This window comes from Bufo bufo, chromosome 4 (assembly GCF_905171765.1).
Source record: "Bufo bufo chromosome 4, aBufBuf1.1, whole genome shotgun sequence".
In the NCBI taxonomy this organism is placed as follows: domain Eukaryota; kingdom Metazoa; phylum Chordata; class Amphibia; order Anura; family Bufonidae; genus Bufo; species Bufo bufo.
In genome coordinates, this window is record NC_053392.1 from 133,059,370 (window position 1) to 133,082,793 (window position 23,424).

The following is a 23,424-nucleotide window of genomic DNA, read 5'->3' on the forward strand; positions in this document are numbered from 1 at the left end:
GAGGAGCCTGCCCTTTTTCTCCTGGGCGTCTCCTTCTCCCAGGCTGTAGCGCTGTCCATTCGCAGCGCAGAGCTCACAGCCTGGGAGTTTTTTTTTCTCCCAGGCTGTGAGCTCTGCTCTGCGATTGGCCAGCGCTACAGCCTAGGAGAAGGAGACGCCCAGGAGAAAAAGGGCAGGCTCCTCCCAGTATAACCAAGTCAGCGAAAATACTGGGGGACATAGCGGGAGAACGGAGTGACGCTTCGGAATAATAGTAAGTGCAGTGAAATCCCGGGGCGCCGCCCTGTTAACCAAAGGTGAACAGGCAAAGTGAGGTACAGAGTGGCGCCCCGTGATCTCACTGCACTTACTATTATTCTGAGGCGCCACTCCGTTCTCCCGCTATGTCCCCCAGTCCCCAGAGCCTGATAGTTATCTTACAATGTTTGGACCGATGAAAGATCCTCTATAAGGAACACTCCTTTTGTGATGTCATGTCTGCTATTTAAGTGAATGTAACTTGAATAAAGCTCTTTTGTTCTGGCTCAGGGGGATGAGAAGATGCTTTTATGAAACCAACTTTGTGTGTCTGGTCTCATTATAAAAGTAGTATGGCGCGCACATACTGATACACAAAGAAGATGAGAATCGCACAAATTGCGATAACACTGCATCTGTTGCCGCCAGAATTTTGGCACAGATTTCAGGCCATAATTTCGGAGCAGCCATATGGTGTCTAGTCCACTGGATATTGATGGAAGGCTGCTCAGCCGGCGATTTAATGCCACGACCGTGCCAGAAAGTGTCACAGTTTAGCTTCTTTCAGTGGGGCTAAAGCACAAGCTTGTCCATGGCATTCAAAGTGAAAAACTGGGGCAGAAACCCCTGATTTCCTTATGAACTGGCCCTTATTGTAATCAGCTGCAACATCCACCATTATAAATGAGAAAACCACTAAAAAGTGTAAAAAAATAACTATATTTCCAACATGTCCACTCCAAATCATAAATAATATAACAAAACTGTAGACTACAACATCTTTCTGGATGAACAGGACTCCATAAGAAAACACTACATTTCCCAGAAAGCAGTTTAAACTGCGCGTGCGCAGTGGACGTCTCTCGCCGTTAGTCATGTGGCGGAACGAGGGTCGCCTTTGATTGGTGGAGATGAGTACTTCCGGAAACTAGAGGAACAAGCGTACAATGGCGAGTGGCGGGGTAGAGGTGCAAGACATGGAAGGTAGGGTCTGTGATGCGGGGTGGAAGACTGACAGTGACGTGCTCACGGCGGGCTGGGTGTAGAAATGCGTGCACGTTATGCACAGACGCTGCTGTGGGACTACAAGTTCCAGCATGGTGTGTCAGGCTGTGGTGGATGAGATACGTCATTGCATGATGTATACAAGCTGGTAGAAGGAGCTGTCATCTCTGTTCCCTGCACTGGGCAGTGACCGCCCCTGCCCCCCTGTGTGACAGCTGTGACACCTCCACATCTGTGCCTGCTATGTGACAGGAGCCTCGTGTGTTCTGCATGAGGTTCAGGCTCATATAAGCTCGCTTGGTCCTGCCCAAAGTAGAACTGGCTTAGTTGCCCATAGCAACCAATCATATTCCACCTTTCATTTTTGACAGCTCCTTTGGAAAATGAAAGGTGGAATCTGATTGGTTGCTATGGGCAACTAAGCCAACTGACTCGGGTGGCTGGTGGTCGGGACTGTGTCTCATCTCACATTAGTAACGGGGAGATGAGAGAACTCCTTTAACCGAGCCTGCAACTGGATAGATGGCGTCTCAATGTTTCTATGGTCAGCGGCTGTCACTCTGCAAATACTGTGTGTATGTGAATGGCCCAAGCTTTCTAGGAGTCTGCGGTCAGTGGTGATACCAGTTCATGGACCAGCAGAGGACCCGAGCACTAGGTAACTTGTCATTAATCTATTAGCCTGAGATTTCTATGACATTGGGGATAGTCTGATCACTTGGGGTCCCAATCGCTGGACTTGTCAGTCCCATAGAATGGCGTGTCAGTGTTCGTGATTGACCACTGTTGTATTCAAATGTAAGACACAGGTCTCCTGAAGGTCCCGGTAATCTGATGCTAGCTATCCAGGGGATAGGTGAAAAGTTTTGATCTTGGTGGCACCAGCTTTGCCCTCCTACAAATGACAGTCTTCCAGTTTATCTAATTTTCCTCAGCTGCGCTCCCTCTACTGTGCCCTATCACCCATTGTCCGGAACTATGATAATGCCACCCTGGTGCATTGCTAATGTCTTTACTTTTCAGTTGATAAACGGGCAGAGTCTGAGGAGTCTGCTGATGATGACATTAAGGAGAAGAGGGGAGTTCCAGATGGTGAAGTGCAAAATGGTGAACAACCTACAGGTACCAGTCCACTGTCATAAATTTTGGACACCCGCACTGTAATAGCCCTTGCCTATGTATCCATGAAGAAGCAGCTGCACATCACTGATGGAGCGCAAATGCTGACAATGATTACCAGTCCATAGAAGTTTGGAGAACGGGATGTGTAGTCCTTAAAGGGGTTGTCTCACTTCAGGAAATAGCTTTTATTATGTGGAGGAAGTTAATACCAAAAACTTACTAAAGTATAGTGATAGTCCATATTGCTTCCCTCGCTGTCTGGATTCATTTTTCCATCACGTTATACACTGCTTGTTTTCATGGTTATGACCCCAGTGGTCGTGCTTGGACACTATAGGAAAATAAGCAATAGCCTACGTGCCCTCCCACGGTCTCGGCCACCAGAGAGGCCGGCACTTTATCCCATAATGTGCAAGCATGACCACCACTGATTGAATGCAGGGAGGTCGTAACCATGGAAACAAGCAGTGTATAATGTGATAGGAAAATGAATCCAGCCAGCAAAGGAAGCAATATGGATAGTAATAATTAGAGGTGGGACGAATCCAATTTTTTTTCGAATCCGAAAAGGTTCTCGAATCTATCGAATCTTATGAATCTCGAATACTACGAATCCTGTACATAACAAACATATTTCACATGAAAACTTAAAATTCCTTGGCTTGGCCCTTGGGGATCTCGGACACCACTTTAACACTTTGGCTGGGGGCTCGGTGGAGCTGATGTTGTGTTTCATCCTAATGAGAGAGATTTCATAATAAGGATTTGGAGAAGGGCAGAGGGATAGCGGAGCAGGGAGAGGCTGGTGCTGCTACTAGGGGGTCATACCATGGGGGAGTAATAATGCCCCCCAGTAGAAATAATTCTCCTTATAATGTGACAAAAATACCCCCTTGTAATGCCCCCAGTTGAGCTAATGTCCCCATAGTGCCCCATAATGTGCCAGTATAAAATGCCCCAGTAGATGCTCTGTGTCCCCCATAATTCCTGAGGACGGTGATACAGATGACCTATGTAGATGCAACGTGGATTCGTCGAATTCGAATCCCGTAAATTACATCGGGATTCGAGCCCACGAATCCATCAAGATTCGAGGGATTAGTGGATTCGACGGATTCGTCGTCCCTCCTCTAGTAATAATACATTAGTAAGTGGCTTGTATTAACTTTCTCTACATGATAAATGCCACTTGCTGAAGTGAGACTGACCTTTTAAAGGGGTTGTCCAATCTTGATTCCACGGCAAGAAGGGACTAAGCACCAGCCCAAGGTGGCTAGGCTTATGGAAACAGACTAGCGCCAGCGCTCCCATTGTAATGAATTGGAGCCCGCTACACTGCTCCTGCTTGGGATGGAGGCAGCTTCTGCTCCGCTGTATGTGGAGCCCCCTTCACCACAATGGCAGTTACAGAAACAGTGGAGCACCGGACCGCTCGTCTGTTTAGCCCGGTGCCAGTGCTTAGTCCCAGACAATATAAATTATTTTATTTTTTTTGTACCCTGCAAATGAGGTTTCTTAAAGTCTCATCTACTTTGCTGGTACTTGAAGACACTGAAAATTTGCCACTTGCAAATCTCTTCTACATTTACTACACATGTGATGTTCTGGATTTTATATGTATCTTCAAAATCCACATCAAATTTGCAAACCTTTAGCATCTCATGCATGTGAATGGAGTTTTTGCAACCCTGTTCACATGCTCCAGGAAGCTTCCGCACAGAAAAACTGGTGGATTAGCCCCATTGATAGATCTGTGCGCGAATCGGCGGCACTGCACCTCTGTAATCTATGGATTTTTGCCCTGGATTATGCACTAAAGACACGTGTGAACATAGCCTTACAGTTGTATGCTCAGTCTCTGTTTCCAGGTCTCTTTTGGCCTAATGCAGCCTGCTCTAGGTGCTATATTCTTTATACTTAATTCTATTACCTTCAATTGACCTTATCAGGTCTTAGCTAGAGCTATTGTGAAGGACTGCCAGCGTTCACAGGAATCAGTATGTGCCCATCGGCTTCTATTGCAGCACGTTATGTGGCACTACAGGGAAAATAAGAGCTTGTAAGTTCCCGGCAGTGGCACCACTGTGATCCGCTTCTCTCTGGAGAATCTGCTGTCTGAAGATTAAGGAGTTGTAAATCCCCTGGCTGGTAATGGGATGTGATGCCAGTGCGGTGCTGCCAGCTAGTGGCCTCGTTGTAGGTCTCTAGTTTTGGCAACCTGCTGAACATAAATGAAGAGAAGTATTGTGCACCTCATCTCCAGGACGTCAGCACTTGCTGGTAAGCCTGGTGCCAAACACACTGGCCATTCACACAGACTGGTGGGGTTGCCCTTGCCAGTCAATCACATTCTAGCTGTCGGCTTATAGCACAGGGCAGAATCTGTTAGCCGAATCTGACATCACTGTTTTTCCATACTGTTCATTCCTGTGAATGTCCAGCAGAGTTTCAGCAGTACTGTCCCTGGTGTCAGTGTGTGTAAAGAAGTAATGTCGCCCTAGAGCAGTGATGGCGAACCTTTTACAGACTGAGTGCCCAAACTGCAACCCAAAACCTACTTATTTATCGCAAAGTGCCAACACGGCAATTTAACCTGAGTACTACAGTGCAATATAGTACATCTACCATGTACTTTATCATTTAGCTATAATAGCCTGCCTACATTCAGTGCGCTGACGAAGGGCAGGAGAAGGCACCCGCGCCATAGTTTGGCCACCACTGCCCTAGAGCCATGCAGGGACCGGATAATATGTGGAAGCCCGGCCAGAGCACAGCTCGGTTACAGGGGAAGGCATTGTAAGGAGCTCCTGCCCTGACCAGTCTGAAGTGACCCTGCGCCTCCTGTTTTTTACTGTGGGTCATGTGGCTGCTGTCAGTCTAATTTTTTAAAAATGGGTTTATGTTGAAAAGTGGAAGCACTTCTTGTTTGCAACCCCTTTATATGAAATAAAGAGGATTCCTATGTGAATTCTTGTTTGGAATGGTGTCTGACGTGCTCCGTAGTGACAGTCCATGTATGCATCTGGTGACAACAGCTCATCTCCATCATCCTGTGTGATCTGCTGTGGTCACGGACATCCATGTTCCGGTTACCACCAGGGAGCAATATAGTAAGCGGGAGTTAGAATCCTCCAATATATTGGATAGATTTTTCCTGGGGGGAGCCAGGCAGCTTTTATGATGGGGGCTAGGTTATAATTTATATTCTGTAGACATCTCCTTTTAATGGTGTGGATATATGAAATATTATGTGGGATCTAAAACATTGTCATTCTGCCTTTATTTTCGCAGAAGACACAGAGAATCCGGTGAACTTGGAAACGATTATCCTGGATCCTGAAGCGGAGGTGGGGAAGAATTTATTTTCTCATTCTTGGTGGTGCCAGTGTATGTGCAGAAGGATTAGCCCTAAGGTTACTCAGTGGAGCTAATCTGTGACAAAGAATGAACATGCTGCAGATGGTAAAATCAGCACTGCAGTCATTAAGGGGTTGTCCAGTTTCCTGAGGATAGGTCATCAATATCAAATGGGTGGGGCCGGATCTGACTCCCTGCATCCCACCGATCAGTTGTTTAAAGAAAAAGCAGCGCTTCTGTGAGCACTGCATTCTCTACACTGTTTTCCTGTTCGTGGTTGACACTGCAGTGGTGAGCCGGTGTAACTACAGCTCCTCTGTCCCATTCACTTCAATGGGAAGGGGCAGTTGTAGTTACACTCCGTCCCATTGAAGTGAATGGGATGGAGGTGCTGTAGTTACACCGGCTCACCACTGCAGTGTCAAGAGCGAGCAGGTGAAAACGGTAAAGAGAACACAGCACTCGCAAGAACGCTACCTTAGCATACTACTGATCAGCAGGGGTGTTGAAAGTCCGTTCCCCACAGATCTGATAGTGAGGACCTATCCTAAGGATAGGTCATCAATATCAGAAACTGGACAGCCCCTTTCATCCATGCTGTGTTTTTTTCCCACTGCATGCAAATTGGGTATGAAATACTCTCTTCACTTGTATTAGATGCCAAATATCAGCGAATTTGATTGGAGTTCACACACACACACACACACACACACAAAAGTGAGTACTGATTATTTTACCGCACTCCAGCTCCATTTTGAATTAAAAAAAAAATTATACTCCTATAATACCCACTTGACCTCCTAACTGTTTGTGGTAAAAATAGCCAACTGGAGGGGGAGGGCTGCTTTAGATGCTGCTATCTCCTGAATGGTAGCAGCTAGAAACATGCAGCTGCTCTTGTTTGAAAGCTGACATTCCAGACCAAAGCTTTCATACAAGACCAAAATGACACCTAAAGTCAGAGCAACAAAGGAGAAATCACTGTTAGAAATCGAGTCGGGAATAATCGCGGGTAAAACCTGTTTTTACTTTCACTTTCAGCTGCATTCACAGCATCCTGATTTCTATCAGTGATATCTTCCTCTGTACTGAACATTTTGCTATCATTCTGGTATTGCCTGAAAGCTTGAAATGTCAGCTTTCAAAAAAATCCAAGAAGAAGTTGCATGTTTCTAGCTGCTACCATTCAGGAGATAGCAGCATCTAAAGCAGGTGTCCCCCTCCAGTTAGCTACTTTTTTCACTGCTGGAGCTGGACTGGGGCAAAACAGTTAGGGGGTTAAAGGGGTATTCCTATCTGGGACATTTTTGACCTATTGCGAAGATATACCTTATATATCACATAGGTGCAGATTCCAAAGTTAAGGGAGAGCAAACTACACGTGTGGTCATCTTCCGTACACTGCTATGCTTGCATTCTGGATGACATTTCCCTAAAATAGCCCTCTAAAGGGAATCTGTCACCAAGTTTATGCTTTCATATCGAAGAGCAGCATAACTTGGAGGCAGACACCCTGGTTGAAATGCATTTTTTTTTTTTTTTTTTCCCATTAATGTTTTTAAAATCTGCAGTGAGTCACTCCAGCAGGACCCGAGCACTGGAGTCTACTTAATATAATGTATGTGCTCGAGAGTCTAAGGGTCCTAGATCGCTTCCTTCACGATAATACAACCGTCTACATCCGTTATGAAGGATCTGGTTGTATTAACTCTAAAACAGCCATGACGGACCTGTCTCTAAAACCATTGTAAGTGTCAATGGGCACCGGATCCATTTTCTCTTGTGTCCAAGACAACAGATCCGGCACCATTGACTTACATTGTGTTTCATGCCGGATCCGTCTTGCTCCGCATCCTATGACACACTGAAAAACTCTGCTTGCAGCGTGGGAATGCACCAAATGGAACGAAATGCGTTCTGGTGAACTCCGTTCAGTTTAGTTTTGTCTCCATTGACAATGAATGGGGACAAAACTGAAACGTTTTCCTCCAGTATTCAGATCCTATGACGGATCTCAATACCAGAAAGGAAAACGCAGATGTAAAAGCAGCCTTACTCCTCTACAGTGAGAGGCCCGGACTCTGTTCTGATTTACCTTCTGCTATTCATGTTCCCTAGGAAGTGGACTTGAACCACATGCGAATAGGAGCTATGGAAGGGTTTGAAGTTCTCAAGAAAGTTCAGGTAGGCTGGATTGTATGACATCCACAGGCATTGCTTATGGTCTTGCACATGCATGTGATATTTTGATATTTTGTTTCTAACACATGCATTTAATACTTTGTAGTTTTGTCACTTTGCATAGTTGTTGGTGTTAGTCATAGTAAATGAAACATTTATACAGGATGCAGATCTTTCTCGTTTGCCTTGTTGCGCATGGCAGTTACTGCTTCTCCTCTAACTTAGCCTCTCTCATTGACTCTACCCCTGTAGACCCTGTGCCTGCGTCAAAACCTAATAAAGGTGATTGAGAACTTGGAGCAGTTGGTGACCTTGAATGAATTGGACCTCTATGACAATCAGATTCGTATTCTCCAGAACCTGGAGAACCTGAGTCAACTCCAGTGAGTCTATTCAGACAGGGAAACTCTTCTCCTTGCCAAAAGTTCCATTATTTCCTATCCTCCTCTGGAAATGCTTTGCTGTCCCATATACTTGTGTTATGTGTTCAGGCCACTGAAAATACACTAGATTTGAGAGTTGTCGCAGCACCACAAATTACACTAAATTGTATCTGTCGGATCTACTTTTCTCCCTGATTAGTGGGCAGCATATGATACAAAGGAAAATGTCAAAGGGGTCGTGTCATCAATACGTTCAGGTCCCACTTCTTGGAACTGGGCCCCCAAAAGCAAAGGTTAGCGCACTACGCATATGTTGCATGCTCTCCATTCACTTCTGCAGGAGTGCCGAAAAATACTGCAACATTCTTCCTACTGCTGTGTTACTAGGTGATAAACTCCATGTCACTAAGAATCACAGTGCAAAATTGTATTAATCTATGTCGGCCAGGATTCATATAGCTGCAAAGTCTTACATTTCTTATTTGATACCCTTGTGAGCAGTTCAGGAGGCTTTACAACCCCTCGATCAGAGCACAAGCAGGGTGAGCGAACGGAAACACAAATTATTGCACTCACTATTCCAAAATCCACAAAAATATCTCTACAATGTCAGCAATTTAGTATGTGCATCTTGGTAGTGTCACAGCTGTCTAAGCACATCTTATAGAGGTCTGTATTGAAGCATGGTAGAGCTACACTTTAAGGGAGCATTCACACGACCGTGTTGGTTTTGCGGTCCGTAAATAACGGATCCGTGTGTTCCGTATGTCTTCAGTTATCTTTCCTTTTCCGTTCCGCAAGTCCGTATAATACGGACGTGGTGCTTCCGTGTGTCATCCGTTTTTTCACGGTCCGCAAAAAACTGAAATGGGGTTTCCTAGAATGTTATCAGTCCAGGGGTCCGTTAAAAACGGATGACACACGGATGCATTTCCGTGTGCTATCCGTTTTTCACGGACCCAATGACTTTCTATGGGGCCACGGACCGCGATTTGCGGCCAAGTATAGGACATGTTCTAAAAAAAAAAAAAAAGGGACACATGGAACGGACACCACACGGATGAGAATAAAAGGCATACCGCAATTTTCACGGACCCATAGAAATGAATGGGTCCGTGCATTGTCCGTCAAAATTGCGGAACGGACACGGAAGAAAAACACGTTTGTGTGAATGCTCCCTAATGGGTATCCTCACTTCAGACATTTTAAGGCACATTCACATGACCTATCCTGAAAAATGGGAAGTGCAATCTCCACCCGGCATGCCAAGATGGCTGCAAATCGGAGGAGGCTTGGTGCATTATATTATGCTATAGGCATTACAGCTTAAGTTTCCCGTCAGGATGTGTGTAAACACGTAGCATCTGGACTGAATCCTGACCCATTCATTTCAATGGGTTTGTACACATGAGCATCGTTTTTCATGCATCATCTTTGTGTCGCAGCATCTTCAAGAATGTGCGTTTTTCACGCAGCTCTGGCTCCGTAGTAGTGAATGGGGCTTGTGTGAAAAACGGAAGGAATCTGGATGCAACGTGTTTATCACTGATGGTTGATAGGAGATGTACAGTAGATTGTTATTCTTAAGTTTTTCTTCACGCGGTTGAAAAACGCATGCAATCCGGACTGAAAAAACGCACACACTGAACGCAATTGCAAAAAAAACTAATTGAGCTTGTGTGTGAAACCATCAGTTTCTTTTTCCCTGTATGCATCCTGATACAATCCCTATCGCTCGTGTGAAAGAGGACTAACAGATCAGACATTTATGGCAATTTGTATGGATGTTATGGTATGAAGTGCGACTGTCACTTTAAGTTTTGTGACTCAGTCTATTTTTGCTATTTTTATCTTTTTAGTTGTCAAAAGGGTCAGTCTCACTTCAGCAAATGGCATTTATCATGTAGAGAAAGTTATTACAAGGCACTTATGTATTGTGTGTCTATATTGTTTCCTTTGCTGGCTGGATTCATTTTTCCATCACATTTATAAACTGCTTGTTTCCATGGTTATGACCACCCTGCAATCCATTAGCGCTGGCCGTGCTTGCCCACTATAGGAAAAAAAATGCCAGCCTTTCTGGTGGCTGAGACCGCGGGACTGCACATAGGCTGGTGGTTTTTCCTATAGTGTGCAAGCACGACCACTCTAGCTGGATTGCAGGGTGGTCAGAACCATGGAAAAATGAATCCAGCCAGCGAAAGAAGCAATATGGACAATCAAATACATTAATAAGTGCCTTGTATTACTTTTCTCTGCACCCATTTAATGCTTTTGTAATGACTAATTAGTCATTGAAAGGTGAAATCTCATTACCTAGTAACATCTGTCCATCTAGTTCAGCCTATTATTCTACAAGTTATAAGATTATATAAGCAGAATATAAAATCAGTGATACAGTCCTAACCTCAGTATCGGAGGAAAGGGATTTAGGGGTCATTATTTCAGAAGACTTAAAGGTAGGCAGACAATGTCACAGAGCAGCAGGAAATGCTAGCAGAATGCTTGGGTGTATAGGGAGAGGCATTACCAGTAGACAGAGGGAGGTGCTCATGCCGCTCTACAGAGCACTAGTGAGACCTCATTTGGAGTATTGTGCGCAGTACTGGAGACCATATCTCCAGAAGGATATCGATACTTTGGAGAGAGTTCAGAGAAGAGCTACTAAACTAGTACATGGATTGCAGGATAAAACTTACCAGGAAAGGTTAAAGGACCTTAACATGTATAGCTTGGAAAAAGACGAGACAGAGGGGATATGATAGAAACTTATAAATACATAAAGGGAATCAACAAGGTAAAAGAGGAGAGAAGATTTACAAGAAGAAAAACTGCTACAAGAGGACATAGTTTTAAATTAGAGGGGCAAAGGTTTAAAGTAATATCAGCAAGTATTACTTTACTGAGAGAGTAGTGGATGCATGGAATAGCCTTCCTGCAGAAGTGGTAGCTGCAAATACAGTGAAGGGGTTTAAGCATGCATGGGATAGGCATAAGGCCATCCTTCATATAAGATAGGGCCGGGGGCTATTCATAGTATTCAGTATATTGGGCAGACTAGATGGGCCAAATGGTTCTTATCTGCCGACACATTCTATTTTTCTATGATTAAACTTTTTATATTTTAAAAGTACAGGGGTGATTAGAATTATTTTTTTTTTTTTTTATGTATAAAAACTTTTTTCCCATAGGGAACTATAACAAGCAATCATTGGATTGCTTTTCTAATAGACTCCAATGCATTTTTTCTTTTATTTTTTTTGAGAGAGCATACTGTGTCAGTTAGGGTCACTGTTCTAGTCTGCCTGCCCATAGGGTCTGCACCAGAGCCAGGCCAGAGAATAGGTAGGCCTGAACATGGGTGTTGAGGCGGGAGGTCTTGACTTGTTGATTTGCCTCGCACATGAAAAAAGTGCTTCATCATGTTGAGAAGAATGAACTGGCTGCTGCCGCTGCCTCGGCCTCTGTTGCCTGTGGTGGTGGAGGTGGGTGACTGCAGTAGGTTGAGAGGGGCCTTGCTTTTCAGACAAGCTGGTAGTAGGCATCTGCTCACCGAAAGCTGCGGCAAGCTGTGTACAGTGTTTCATGGTAATATTGTAATTTGACCTCCCTTTCTGTGGGAAGAAAACATTCCCCCGTTTTGCTTTGATACCTCCCACTTGAGACGATTTGGTGTAATTGCTGGTGCCATTGTCATAATCATCCTCCTGCATGATTTACACGGGCCAATTATTAGGAATGAAATTTAGTACAAACGCCCCGTGTAAATGTGCCACAGATCATCCGATGAACAAGCAAAGTGCACCTCAATCAGTGGTACTGGGCAGCGATCTGCAGCCCAGAAGCTATAAATCTTTGAGGACGAGTGATGGCAGTAGTCATTGCTCGTCCCCATACAGTGGAGGTGATCGCTGCATGTAAATGCAGCTCCTTTCCTCCACTGAAGAGCAGACAGTTATCGGGAAGGAACCGTTCCTTCCCTATAATAGCCTGTTATGTTGAGCTGTCTAAATCCAGCTTTAAGTTATGTTCACATGGACAGTCCACAGTGGATTTGCAAGAAGGTCCTTAGCAGAAATCTTACAAAGGCTGTCCCTTGGATATCTGCCGCTGGTTTGCAGTTTTTTTGTGCCATGGTGTGCAGCGGGATAGCTAAAAAAAACAAAAAGAAACTGCCACAAGTGACCTGCCATAATTCTCCATTCTATCAAATATGTGCAAAAAATAATCTGCTCTGTTTGAACAGTGACTCATCTTTCCCTTGTGACGTTAACAGGATTTTGACTTCACCATGAATCTATATTCATGATCTCAAAAAATGATCAACCGCACACCATCTGATATTTGAAACCTTTCCTCAAGTGTTCAGATTATTTGTGGTCCAGTCAGTCCACGTTACAGAAAGTCACAATGTGGTAAAATCATGTGTTTGCAGAATCCTGGATATGTCATTCAACCTTCTGAAGCGTATCGAGGGTTTAGACTCATTGACTCAGCTGAAGCGTCTCTACCTGGTCAACAACAAGATTAGCCGCGTCGAGAACCTCAACTCTCTAACTCTGCTCCGTTTGTTGGAACTAGGCTCCAATCGTATTCGGGTAAGTGTAAAATATGGGACTACTAGAACGTGCAGTGCTCAATTTATTGTACAGCTTGTTACAGTTTTGTTAGGTGACATGGTTTTTATAAAATGTCTTCATTACAGATTTGAATTAATTATTATTCACTGGCAGGTTTTACTTATGCCCTGCAATATAGGGGTTATTGGGACCCATGGCTTGCAATCCACATATAGGCTATTTAGGATTGACTAGATATCAATGGGGACTGTTGTGTTTTGTTTACTCCAGTGTGTATCTTAAGGTCCCTTTACACAGGACAATTTAGCAGGTGATTGTCGGGGAAGGAAGCGTTCCTTCCCAGCAAGCACCTGTTAATCGGTGAGGGAGACCATGCATTTACATGCAGTGATCTCCTCCACAGTATGGGGAGGAGTGAGCACTAATGCCGTCACTCCTCCCCATAGAGAATCATTGTTTGCCGGCAGCAGAGGCTGTTTAGACAGCACAATCTGCTTCTGGAAAACGATGACTTTGGTGTCCGCACAAACTCGCATATTGGCAGCACCTTTACACCACCAGATCACTATCTAACATTTGTAGAAACGCTTGTTGGTGATTATCTGGCCAATTCTTGGCCCATATAAAGGAGGCCTTTAGTCCATGTTGATCGTGCTATGCAAGAGGTTACATGGTAAAGCACAGGATTATCTGATCTCTGCTGTTAAGCCGCCATACACACAAGATTACCGTTGGTTGAAAAAGTTATCACACCCATCCCTTTATACACATACATGCTCAGGTCATCAGCTTAGCCAAGCAAGCATGTTTACTCAGTAGGCAGAGGAAGCTGCTGTCAGTTATCTGTCTCATATTTCCCTGATAACAAAAGGATCAGACAGTTAAAATTTCCCGCTCCTTATCCAACCCATCAGCTGTCGGGGATAGTTGGGAGGCCCCCATACACATTATTATTGTTAAATTAGGCAACCTCATCTCACTACTTTTAAGTACCCCTTATTTAGGACGTCTGCATCATACTGAAGCCTCTAACTTAGTGAACATAGCCAAGAGAGGGTTTAACAGTTCTTTCTAGAAATATTTGCAGTCAATTTTGTTCTAGTGCATAATATAAAACATAAAGTAACCTTGTAAATAGTGGCGGTAGACATAAAACAGTAGGATTTTGGAAGACTATGCAGACCAATGTGTCTCCATGGTTACAGACTACAAACAAATCCTGTGTAGTCTGTATCGAGGTGACTGTGCAATCTCCCAAAAAAATAAGGGGGGGTTAGGGGTGGGGGGGGCGGAGCCAGATGTGGAGCTGAGCAGACGCGTCCTGCGCTAGTTCCGGAGCTTAAGGCAAAGTAGCGGCTCACAGCAGGCACCAGCGACCTTATAACAGCGGCAGAAACCAGCCGATACTCGCATACCATCTTCAAGTATGGGTAGAGTGAGGAAAAAGGGCGAGCCGCCGGGCAAAATCGCGGCGTTCAGCAGAGCTCAGGGCCAGGAGGAAATCCAAAATGGTGCCCGCTCTCAACACCACACGGCGCCCGACACAGTGCAGGAGTTTGATCCTTTCTCCCTACCACATATATTAATACTATAGTCACTCTATAGGTGACAAGTGAGATTGACACCCTTATAACTGATACTGCGTAGCGACTGCGTTGCTTGTACCAAAGTATACGCATTTGCTAAGCAATATATATTATTATATACCGCATTATATTTTTTAAAAGTACTGTGCATTGTACAAATCTTATATTGCATTGTTAAGTCTGCTCTACCTTCACTGCAAGTAATGGTTATTAAAATATCTTCAATTAACGCCAATGGACTTTAAAAGATAGTTACTATGGAAGGAAGTTCATTCCCTTAAATGTGACGTAATCTGTATTCAAGAAACCCACTTGAATTCATCAGATACTCATAGACTCGAGCATAAAAATTTTGTCAATATATTTGTATCGCCTGCAGTGAACAAGAAAAGAGGGGTAATCATCGCCGTTAGGGATTCCCTCTCTTTTCAGCTGATCCACAGTAAATCTGACGATGAAGGCAGATATGTTATACTAGTATGTAATATTAATAATGTGCCATACACTCTAGTCTCCCTGTACGCTCCTAACTCTAACCAACTCGCGTTCATCAAAGAGGTAATAAACACCACCCAATCCATTAAACAAGGCTCCCTGATCATATGTGGAGACTTCAATTTACCTCCTTCTCCATCTCTGGACAAATCCAACCAAACAAAAACGCATACCCCCTCACAATTAGCTCAGTATCTTCTGACGGAAGATATATACGACACTTGGAGAGTATTACATGCTTCAGAACGGGATTATACCTTCTACTCACACCCTCATAAACAATACTCCAGAATTGACCTGATACTGGTCGACAAATGGACCCTTCAAAAAATATTATCGGCTAATATCGGATCCATAACATGGTCTGACCATGCATCTGTCTCATGTTAACTCTGAGAAATTCAACCAACCTCCTTACATTTCTTGGAGGGCTAACAATTACCATTTATCATTGCCCTCAATACAAATCCAAATCGAAGAAGCTCTGAAAGAATATTTCAAATATAATTGCACCCCTGATGTTTCCCCTACTACAATCTGGTGCGCACATAAAGCTTTCATTAGGGGCCAACTCATTCGCATTTCATCCTTTCTAAGTAAACAAAGACTTATACGAACAGAACAAATAAGCGCTTCCATCATTGAGTTGGAAAAAAAGGATAAAACAAATCCCTCACAAGCCATCAAAAAACAATTGGGAGATTTACGATACGAACTATATCAACTTTACCAAAATAAATATGAACACAATTTGAGGACAGTAAAGGCAAAATTTTACTCGCAGGGAAACAGAGCTAATGCAATGCTAGCTAACAAAATTAAATCCATACAAAAAAGGGAAAAAATTACCATATATTTATAATCCCCCAAAAACAAAAAATACTTAAATCCCAGAAAATCTCAAATACTTTTGCCAACTACTATTCCAATTTATATAACTTTCAAGATAACAAATCAGTTCCCCAACCTAACTCAGATATAATTAACAAATTCCTATCTGATATTGCCTTACCTAAATTGACTTCAGAGGAACTCAACAAACCAATAGAAACAACAGAAATAATGCAAATTATAAAACTGACTAAAAACAACAAATCCCCAGGACCTGACGGGTTAACAAATTAAAATGTTAAAACCTTCATAAATACTTTTAGCCCCGCACCTTTCAGCCACATAATGACCACAGGTAATATACCACCTGAAATGCTTCAAGCCACAATAGTGGCTCTTCCCAAACCAGACAAATCCCCTGAATACCCAGAAAATTTTCGTCCGATCTCCCTATTGAACTCTGACCTGAAAATCTACTCCAAATTATTGGCCAATAGACTGTCATCTTTAGTCCCGCAGCTCATCCACCATGACCAGGTGGGATTTGGTAAATCAAGACAAACATTAGATGGTACTAGACGTGTGATTGACATCATACACTGGACGGAGGTGAATCGGACGCCTTCTCTGCTTCTATCCTTGGACGCGGAGAAGGCATTTGACAGAGTTCATTGGGGATATTTAGAGGCGGTATTGGCGAAATTTGGCATACAAGGATACATAGCCAAAGCCATAGGGGCACTCTACTCTAAGCCATCAGTCAGTCTTAATAAATGGAATGATGTCCACCCCAATCCAAATCACAAATGGGACAAGACAAGGATGCCCCCTTTCTCCCATTATCTTCGCACTTATAATTGAACCATTAGCGGAACATATCAGAGCTCAACCACATATCGCAGGTGTTAAAATAGGGAAGACTGACCATAAAATCAGATTGTTTGCAGATGATATTATCCTTGCCTTAACCGACCCGATAAAATCCCTCCCTATAGTAATGCAAATTCTAAAGTATTTCAGTTCGGTCTCCTATTGTAGTCTTAATATAGCTAAATGTCAGGTACTTAATCTTGGACTGAAAAACTCAGACCTTAGCTCACTGAAAGACAATTTCCCCTTTAAATGGAATCTGGACTATATTACGTATCTAGGAATTAAACTGACCTCCTCTACGCCTAGACTTCTACCAATTAACCTTAAAACCCTAAAAGAAAAAATGACCACCTTAAAATGAAAAACCACGAAATTTCATGGATGGGCAGAATATCAGAGTTAAAAATGTTTATTATGCCACAAATCCTATACTTACTGCGCAATCTCCCTGTCTCTATACCTATGAAATACTTGAAAGAAATACAATCAAGGCTCCTCAAGTGTGTTTGGCAAGACAAAAAACCAAGAGTTCAAACGAACGTACTCTTTTTGCCTATTTCCAAAGGAGGATTGGGTTGCCCATCTGTCATTAGATATTACAGAGCATGTATCTTTGAACAGTTGAGATTTTCATGGCTAATTCAGCCTAATAAGCACTGGATTGACATTGAAAATCATATAATGGGAGTAAAAGACCCTAAAGTATTTTATTGCACATCTTTACAAAAACGCCCTATTAAAACACAAATCTCTCCTACAATACAAGCGGCACTTAAATTATGGACCCTATTGACAACTAAAATGAATATTAATATATCCCAATCTGAAATTCCACTGGAGGTCGTGGGTAATTGTATCCTAGAGTTAAATATTCATAATTGGATCGATCTGGGTATCTACAAACTAGGAGATCTTTATACCAACATCACCCTTAAAGGTTTCTCAGATCTAACTTCGAAGTTTATAGTTCCTTATAGAGACTTTTTTTTAAATACCTGCAAATAAGAAATTTCTTATCTAAGGTGCAACTTCCGGTGGCCGTTAATATTTCTCAACTGATGAAGACATTGAGGAACCCTCTGTCCAGTCTTAAAGCCCTTTCTCTCAGTTACCACCATATGACTGACGATTTGGACTCTCCACTGATCCCGCTACTACGTAAATGGGAATCTGCATTAAATATAGTAATTCCACCAGAACAATGGGATTCTGCATTCTCCATCATAAGCGTGTCCTCCAAATGTGTCAATCATCTAGAAAACTCCAGAAAAAAAATCTGTATAGGTGGTATTATACCCCCTATAGATTTTCTAAAATCTACCCTTTAGCGTCTAATATGTGTTGGAGATGTTCGGCGGCGGAAGCCCACATGGAGCATATATGGTGGGAATGCAGAGAAGTCCAACCTGTATGGAATTCAATTAATATAATCTTATCACAAATATGTAGCGCCACAATCTCATTAACAATGGCCCAAAGCCTACTCTCTATTAACTTAGATTCTTTCCCCGAATTATATCGAACAGTGATCATTCTCACAATTATAGCAACCAGAACAAAAATTGCTCAGTACTGGAAAAATACAAAACCCCTCCACTGATGTAAACAATTATTGTTAATGGCGTTAATTATTTCCATGAAATAAGTGCTGCCACTAATAACAAAACAGCCAAGTTTAAAATCACATGGCATTACTGGCTTAACTCTCATTTCAACAGGGTCTCAACAGATTTATGGTAAAAGCTATTAGGATCACTCCTTGTCATTCTCTTTTATCACCTTTCTTTCTTCCCTTTTACCCTCCTCCTATCCCTTGTTTTTGTTTTATCATTGTATTATTTGTACTTCTTATTGTCTTGAACCCCTATGTTGGGGGAGTATAAGACTTACACAAATTTATTTTGTCAATGGAAAAGTAGACTCACATACAAATTTTTGGTATGTATTTGCTTATTCCCTTTTTGAAAACAATAAAATATGTTTTAAAAAAAATTATTATTGTTTCTCATGGAAATTGGAGTACTTTATTAAAATAGCTTCATAAGTTTGCTCATACTTTGTCTTTGCAGGAGATAGAGAATCTGGATACGTTAAGAGATCTGGACAGTTTGTTTCTTGGAAAGAACAAGATCACAAAGTTGCAGAACATGGATACGCTGACTAACCTGACAGTACTTAGTGTGCAGGTAGGTAACCTGTACAGTTATCTCAGTGCATGTACTCGCTGGACTGCAGCATAAGGGTATATCCACATTTCCACAGCAAAATCTGTGCTGACTCCATTGCAAAAATTGGCATGTTGCATGTGGACTTGGTGCAAGTTTTGATGCTGATTTGCCAATGGATTTCTCCCTCTGCATTGCAGAAGGCAAATTTGCAGTTGATAGCCACAACGTAAATGGACATGCTGTAGATCTAAAACCCCGCAGGGCAGTTTAGTGCATTTTTTCCGCACAGCATGTGGATGAGGTTTCTTAAAGGGGACCTGAAGCAGGTACAATATAGGGCTAGCCCAGCTAAATGTGATATCTATGTGGTGATCTGTTGCTTCATTCTGGAGAATAAGTGCTTTTAATCCATATGCAAATGAGCAGTGAAGTGCACTGAGGGTGGACCCAAGCCACTCTGTGCACACGTGCTCCTCTGCCAGCCCCTCCCTCCCTCTCCTTGATTGACAGGGCCAGACTCCTGCATAGTCATCTCACCTGTCCCTTTCAATCAAGGAGAGGGGAGAGTAACAGCTGACACCCTACCGCAATGGTTCGGATTGGAGCGAACTACATCAGTACAATAAAGTAATCCTTTACTTTGCTGATGTATCATAATTCAGATGCATTCTAAATGCACAGCTACAGGGCTAGGTTCATGTAATGTAGAAATGTGTACAATTAGGGTGCATTAACAGTGTAAACGCTCTCCTCCTCAGAGTAATCGCCTCTTGAAGATTGAAGGTCTCCAAAGTCTTGTGAACCTGCGTGAGTTGTATCTGAGTGACAACGGCATCCAAGTCCTGGAGGGCCTGGAGAACAATGTGAGCTGTGGAAAGGAGCTAGTTTTTAAGGACTACTAGATAAACACTCATTCACATGACCTTATCAGTTTTGAGGTCCGCAGTTCACGAATCTGTAAAATACGGGTGCGGTCCGTGTTGGATCTGCAATTTTAGCAAACTTTTTGAATTTAATGGGTTTTACAGTCAGCATTTTGCGGACAAGTATAGGACATGTTCTAACTTTTGCGGAACAGACATACGGATCAGGAAAGCACACAGATCATTTGCATGATTTCCTTATCCAGATATCTGTTCCAGATTGCACACTTCCTAGTTGCTGTTCAAGTTTTGGATCACGTAGATGGAGCGGTCGTGTGAAGCATGCAGATGCTAAGAGCTGTGGATTGACGCAGAAGGTGCTCAGTCTACTGTTTCTACTTGAGATAAATTGTGAGCGGTTTCTACAAAGTATTACGCACATTTTCAATGTAAAAACAAGCATCCTTGAAAGCCATAGCTTTTCTAGTTATGTTAATAATTTGTGCACCTTATTTTCCAATGGGGCTTTATTTAAATTTCAGTGTTTTTATATATATATATATATATATATATATATATATATATATCCATTTTAATATAAGGGTGGGGCAATAAAGCAAGAATTGTTATTTTCTTTATTTTTTGTTACATTTTTGTGCCCTCCCATAAGGTCATTGTGGGGCATTACATTTTTATTGAATAGCTGATTTCTCCTGTAACACATTAGCCGCAGGTACAGGGGAATACAGCCCCCAGAGAGGCAGTACAAGGCTGATTTGGGTCTGCTAAGATCCAGCAGCATGTGCAGATACCCAGGCTCCAGTGATGACCATGATCACTAGGGACCAGAGTAGGAATAGCTCTTCCTGATCTGTATACCCACAGCGCTCATTGAGTGCTGTCTGTACAGCGATGGGGAAGGCAGAGATGATAAAAACCTGTGTCTTTCTTTTCTATGAGGAGCCCAGCTGACAGCTAGCACTCTGATTAGGCTAGGTTCACAATGGTGTTTTAATTACAGTTATTCAGTTCTGGCATAGGAACAGAATACTGTAATTTGTGGAACCATATGCCAGAATCTGCTGCCTTTCCCCCCACCAGATCCAATTTACTGTAATGGGATCCACCTGGTTTTTGTTATTCTACCGCTACATGTTAATCAAGTGATCAGTGCCAATATAATTTTTCTCCTTTTTTTGTTTTACAGACTAAACTCACAACTTTGGATATTGCTTCTAACAGAATTAAGAGGATTCAGAATATTAGACATCTGACAGAACTCCAGGAATTTTGGGTAAGGCATAGTTAATCTTCAGTCCCTGGCTGCATCTACTTTAGTATGTTTGCATAGACATGCTCTATCTTTAAGTCTTTATCTTACAAAGGCCTCTTAACATTATTGTTGGCCATACATATTAGAACTGCCAGTTTCAAATATCTGTGTGGGGCCCCATCACTCTCTTCCAACAGCACATGTTAATAAAGATAACAATTGGGCAGTGGAATTTCAACATGCCCAATCCATTTGCTCCCAGGAGCGGTAAGCCACATCAGAGGTGTTTTGGCTTTCTCCCTAATCAGGTTATATGCATGTTCGGCCAAGCCGAGCACATGTATGTGTATGAGGGGGTCAGAAGAGATAGCAGTTGACCAAACCATCGTTCTAAAATTTAGTCCAGTCTGAGTAATCCATATCCTTAAGCAATGATCCATAATTTAATAACTTTTTTTATAGTGAATTTACTGATCGGAAGTTTCAAAAAGCTGTGCGAGTAGCAACAATATTGTCTGTATAATGCACAGACCTGTTCAGAGTGTTTGTGTTACTAGACCAGTCCAGCTAGGAGAGCTTCTTATGTGTGTGTTCTTTATCATAGATGAACGACAATTTACTGGACAACTGGGCCGACTTGGAAGAGTTGAGCGGTGCCAAAGGTTTGCAGACAGTGTATCTGGAAAGGAACCCTATACAGAAAGATAACCAATACAGGCGCAAAATCATGCTGGCTTTACCTTCCGTCCGCCAGATTGACGCAACCTTCGTCAGGTTCTGATAGATGCCATTATGCCTCTCTCTCCTACTGTAGCAGCACAGTACAACTCCAACCTCTTTCAAACGACTGAAATATCCCACTGCATCGTCCTCTGCCCGCCGTCATCACATTCTTATGTTCCCTGCACTGCATGATCTTCTCATATCAAACTGAATGTAATCGCTCATTCCATAGACTACTCTGCTGGTCTCTTCCAGGGACGCGCCTCTAATCAATAAATTGAAATGACCCCCATCTGCTGGTGCTGCCACACCACAGAATACAGTATTTATTTCCAGACAGTAGTCCTCTGGTCAATAAAAAAATTTTTTTTAAATCTCAGCATGTCCATTACATGTCATTTCATGTAGTGATCGATCCTGTAATATTTTTCATAGTTGCATCTTCTTGGAATGTTTTGGTTACGAGACTTGTTTTTTTTTTTTTATCTGCAACTTGGACACTGTCTTTTTTCCAGCACACGCAGTACCTTCTTGGTTAGTCATATTGCGCTTTTATTTTTTGCAGCAGTAAGCTTTTATGAACCAAAAATAATTTTATATATATATATATATAATAAATATAAAAAAAATTGTAGAAGATAGTACTTAAAGACGACCTTTTCACTGGTTTTGAGGTTACAATATTAGTACCTGGTAGGGCATTACTAGTAGATGTCGGGGTGCTTTTTATTTTGAATTTTTTTTTTCAGATCGGCTGCTCCGTTCCCCCGCTGTGCCCCTCATTCTCTTTTGCTGCCCTGTATGCCAATTTAGTAGCATCGGTACAGGGAGTAGTAGACTGCCGCGTTTCTCAAGGGGTTTCTCCTTCTCCCTGGCTGTGGCCTGTCCAATCGCAGCAGAGGATGTCACAGGGAGAAAAAAGAAACAGGGCTGTCTCCTCCCTGTACGGATGCTACTAATTAGCGCAACCGGCGGCAAAAGAAAACGGGGCAGCGAGGGAACGGAGCAGTGCATCTAAAGAAAAAAACCTGACATCTACTTATCATGCCCTACACTGCCAGGTACTAATATTATAATATCAGGACCAGTGAAAGGTCTTCTTTAAACAAACAAAAAAGTAAGACTCAAGATCAGGGATGCATCATATTTACCAATGCTCCTTTTATCCTCACCATTCACATTAGGCCTCATGCACTTCACTTCAATAGGGCTGCAAAATATGCGGACAGAACTCCGTGTGCTGTCCGCATCCGTTGCTCTGTTACGTAGCCCCGCAAAAAAAAATAGCATGCCCTATTCTTGTCCGTTTTGCGAACAAGAATAGGCATTTCTATAATGGGCCGCCTGTTCCGTTCCGCAAATTGCGGAAGGCACACAGGCGGCTTCCGTGTTTTGCGGACCGCAAAAAACTGAACTGTCGTGTGCATGAGGCCTTAGTGGAAGGTTTCAAAATCAATGGAAAATTTTAAAGGAGTATTCCAGTTTAAGCAAATGTATGAATATGGGAGAGAAAAGGAGATTTTTGTAAAACTTACCAGTAAAATCTCTCTCGCTCCGTGGGTATAGCTATGTCCTCTAGGAGGCGTTGACACTAGTAAAAGCTGTTAGCTCTTCCACTGGCATTTATACCCCCTTTGTGCACAAACAGTAGGAGAAGCAAGCCAACCAAGAAAAAACATGGAACACCAACCATGCCAAGGACTCAATGGGGTTCTAACCAGCAACTGCCACAACTGTGGCCGAACAA

The 23,424-nt window shown here is 42.7% G+C and overlaps 1 protein-coding gene across 1 annotated transcript; it reads left to right on the forward strand.

Annotated features, from left to right (window-relative positions):
- The first annotated feature begins 1,123 nt into the window (after positions 1-1,123).
- Positions 1,124-22,054, forward strand: PPP1R7 (protein phosphatase 1 regulatory subunit 7). Its single transcript, XM_040427931.1, has 10 exons — positions 1,124-1,221; positions 2,266-2,364; positions 5,656-5,711; positions 7,840-7,905; positions 8,155-8,285; positions 12,721-12,883; positions 18,720-18,836; positions 19,577-19,681; positions 20,889-20,975; positions 21,559-22,054. The coding sequence occupies exons 1-10, from the start codon at positions 1,185-1,187 to the stop codon at positions 21,733-21,735; spliced, it is 1,038 nt and encodes a 345-aa protein (XP_040283865.1). The 5' UTR covers positions 1,124-1,184; the 3' UTR covers positions 21,736-22,054.
- The last annotated feature ends 1,370 nt before the right edge of the window (positions 22,055-23,424 follow it).

Bases quoted from the DNA above. Each gene is read 5' to 3' on its own strand.
- PPP1R7 (XM_040427931.1), top strand. From the start codon at position 1,185: ATGGCGAGTGGCGGGGTAGAGGTGCAAGACATGGAAG. The intron at 7,906-8,154 runs GTAGGCTGGATT...CTACCCCTGTAG, and splicing joins AAGTTCTCAAGAAAGTTCAG to ACCCTGTGCCTGCGTCAAAA. The intron at 19,682-20,888 runs GTGAGCTGTGGA...TTTGTTTTACAG, and splicing joins TGGAGGGCCTGGAGAACAAT to ACTAAACTCACAACTTTGGA.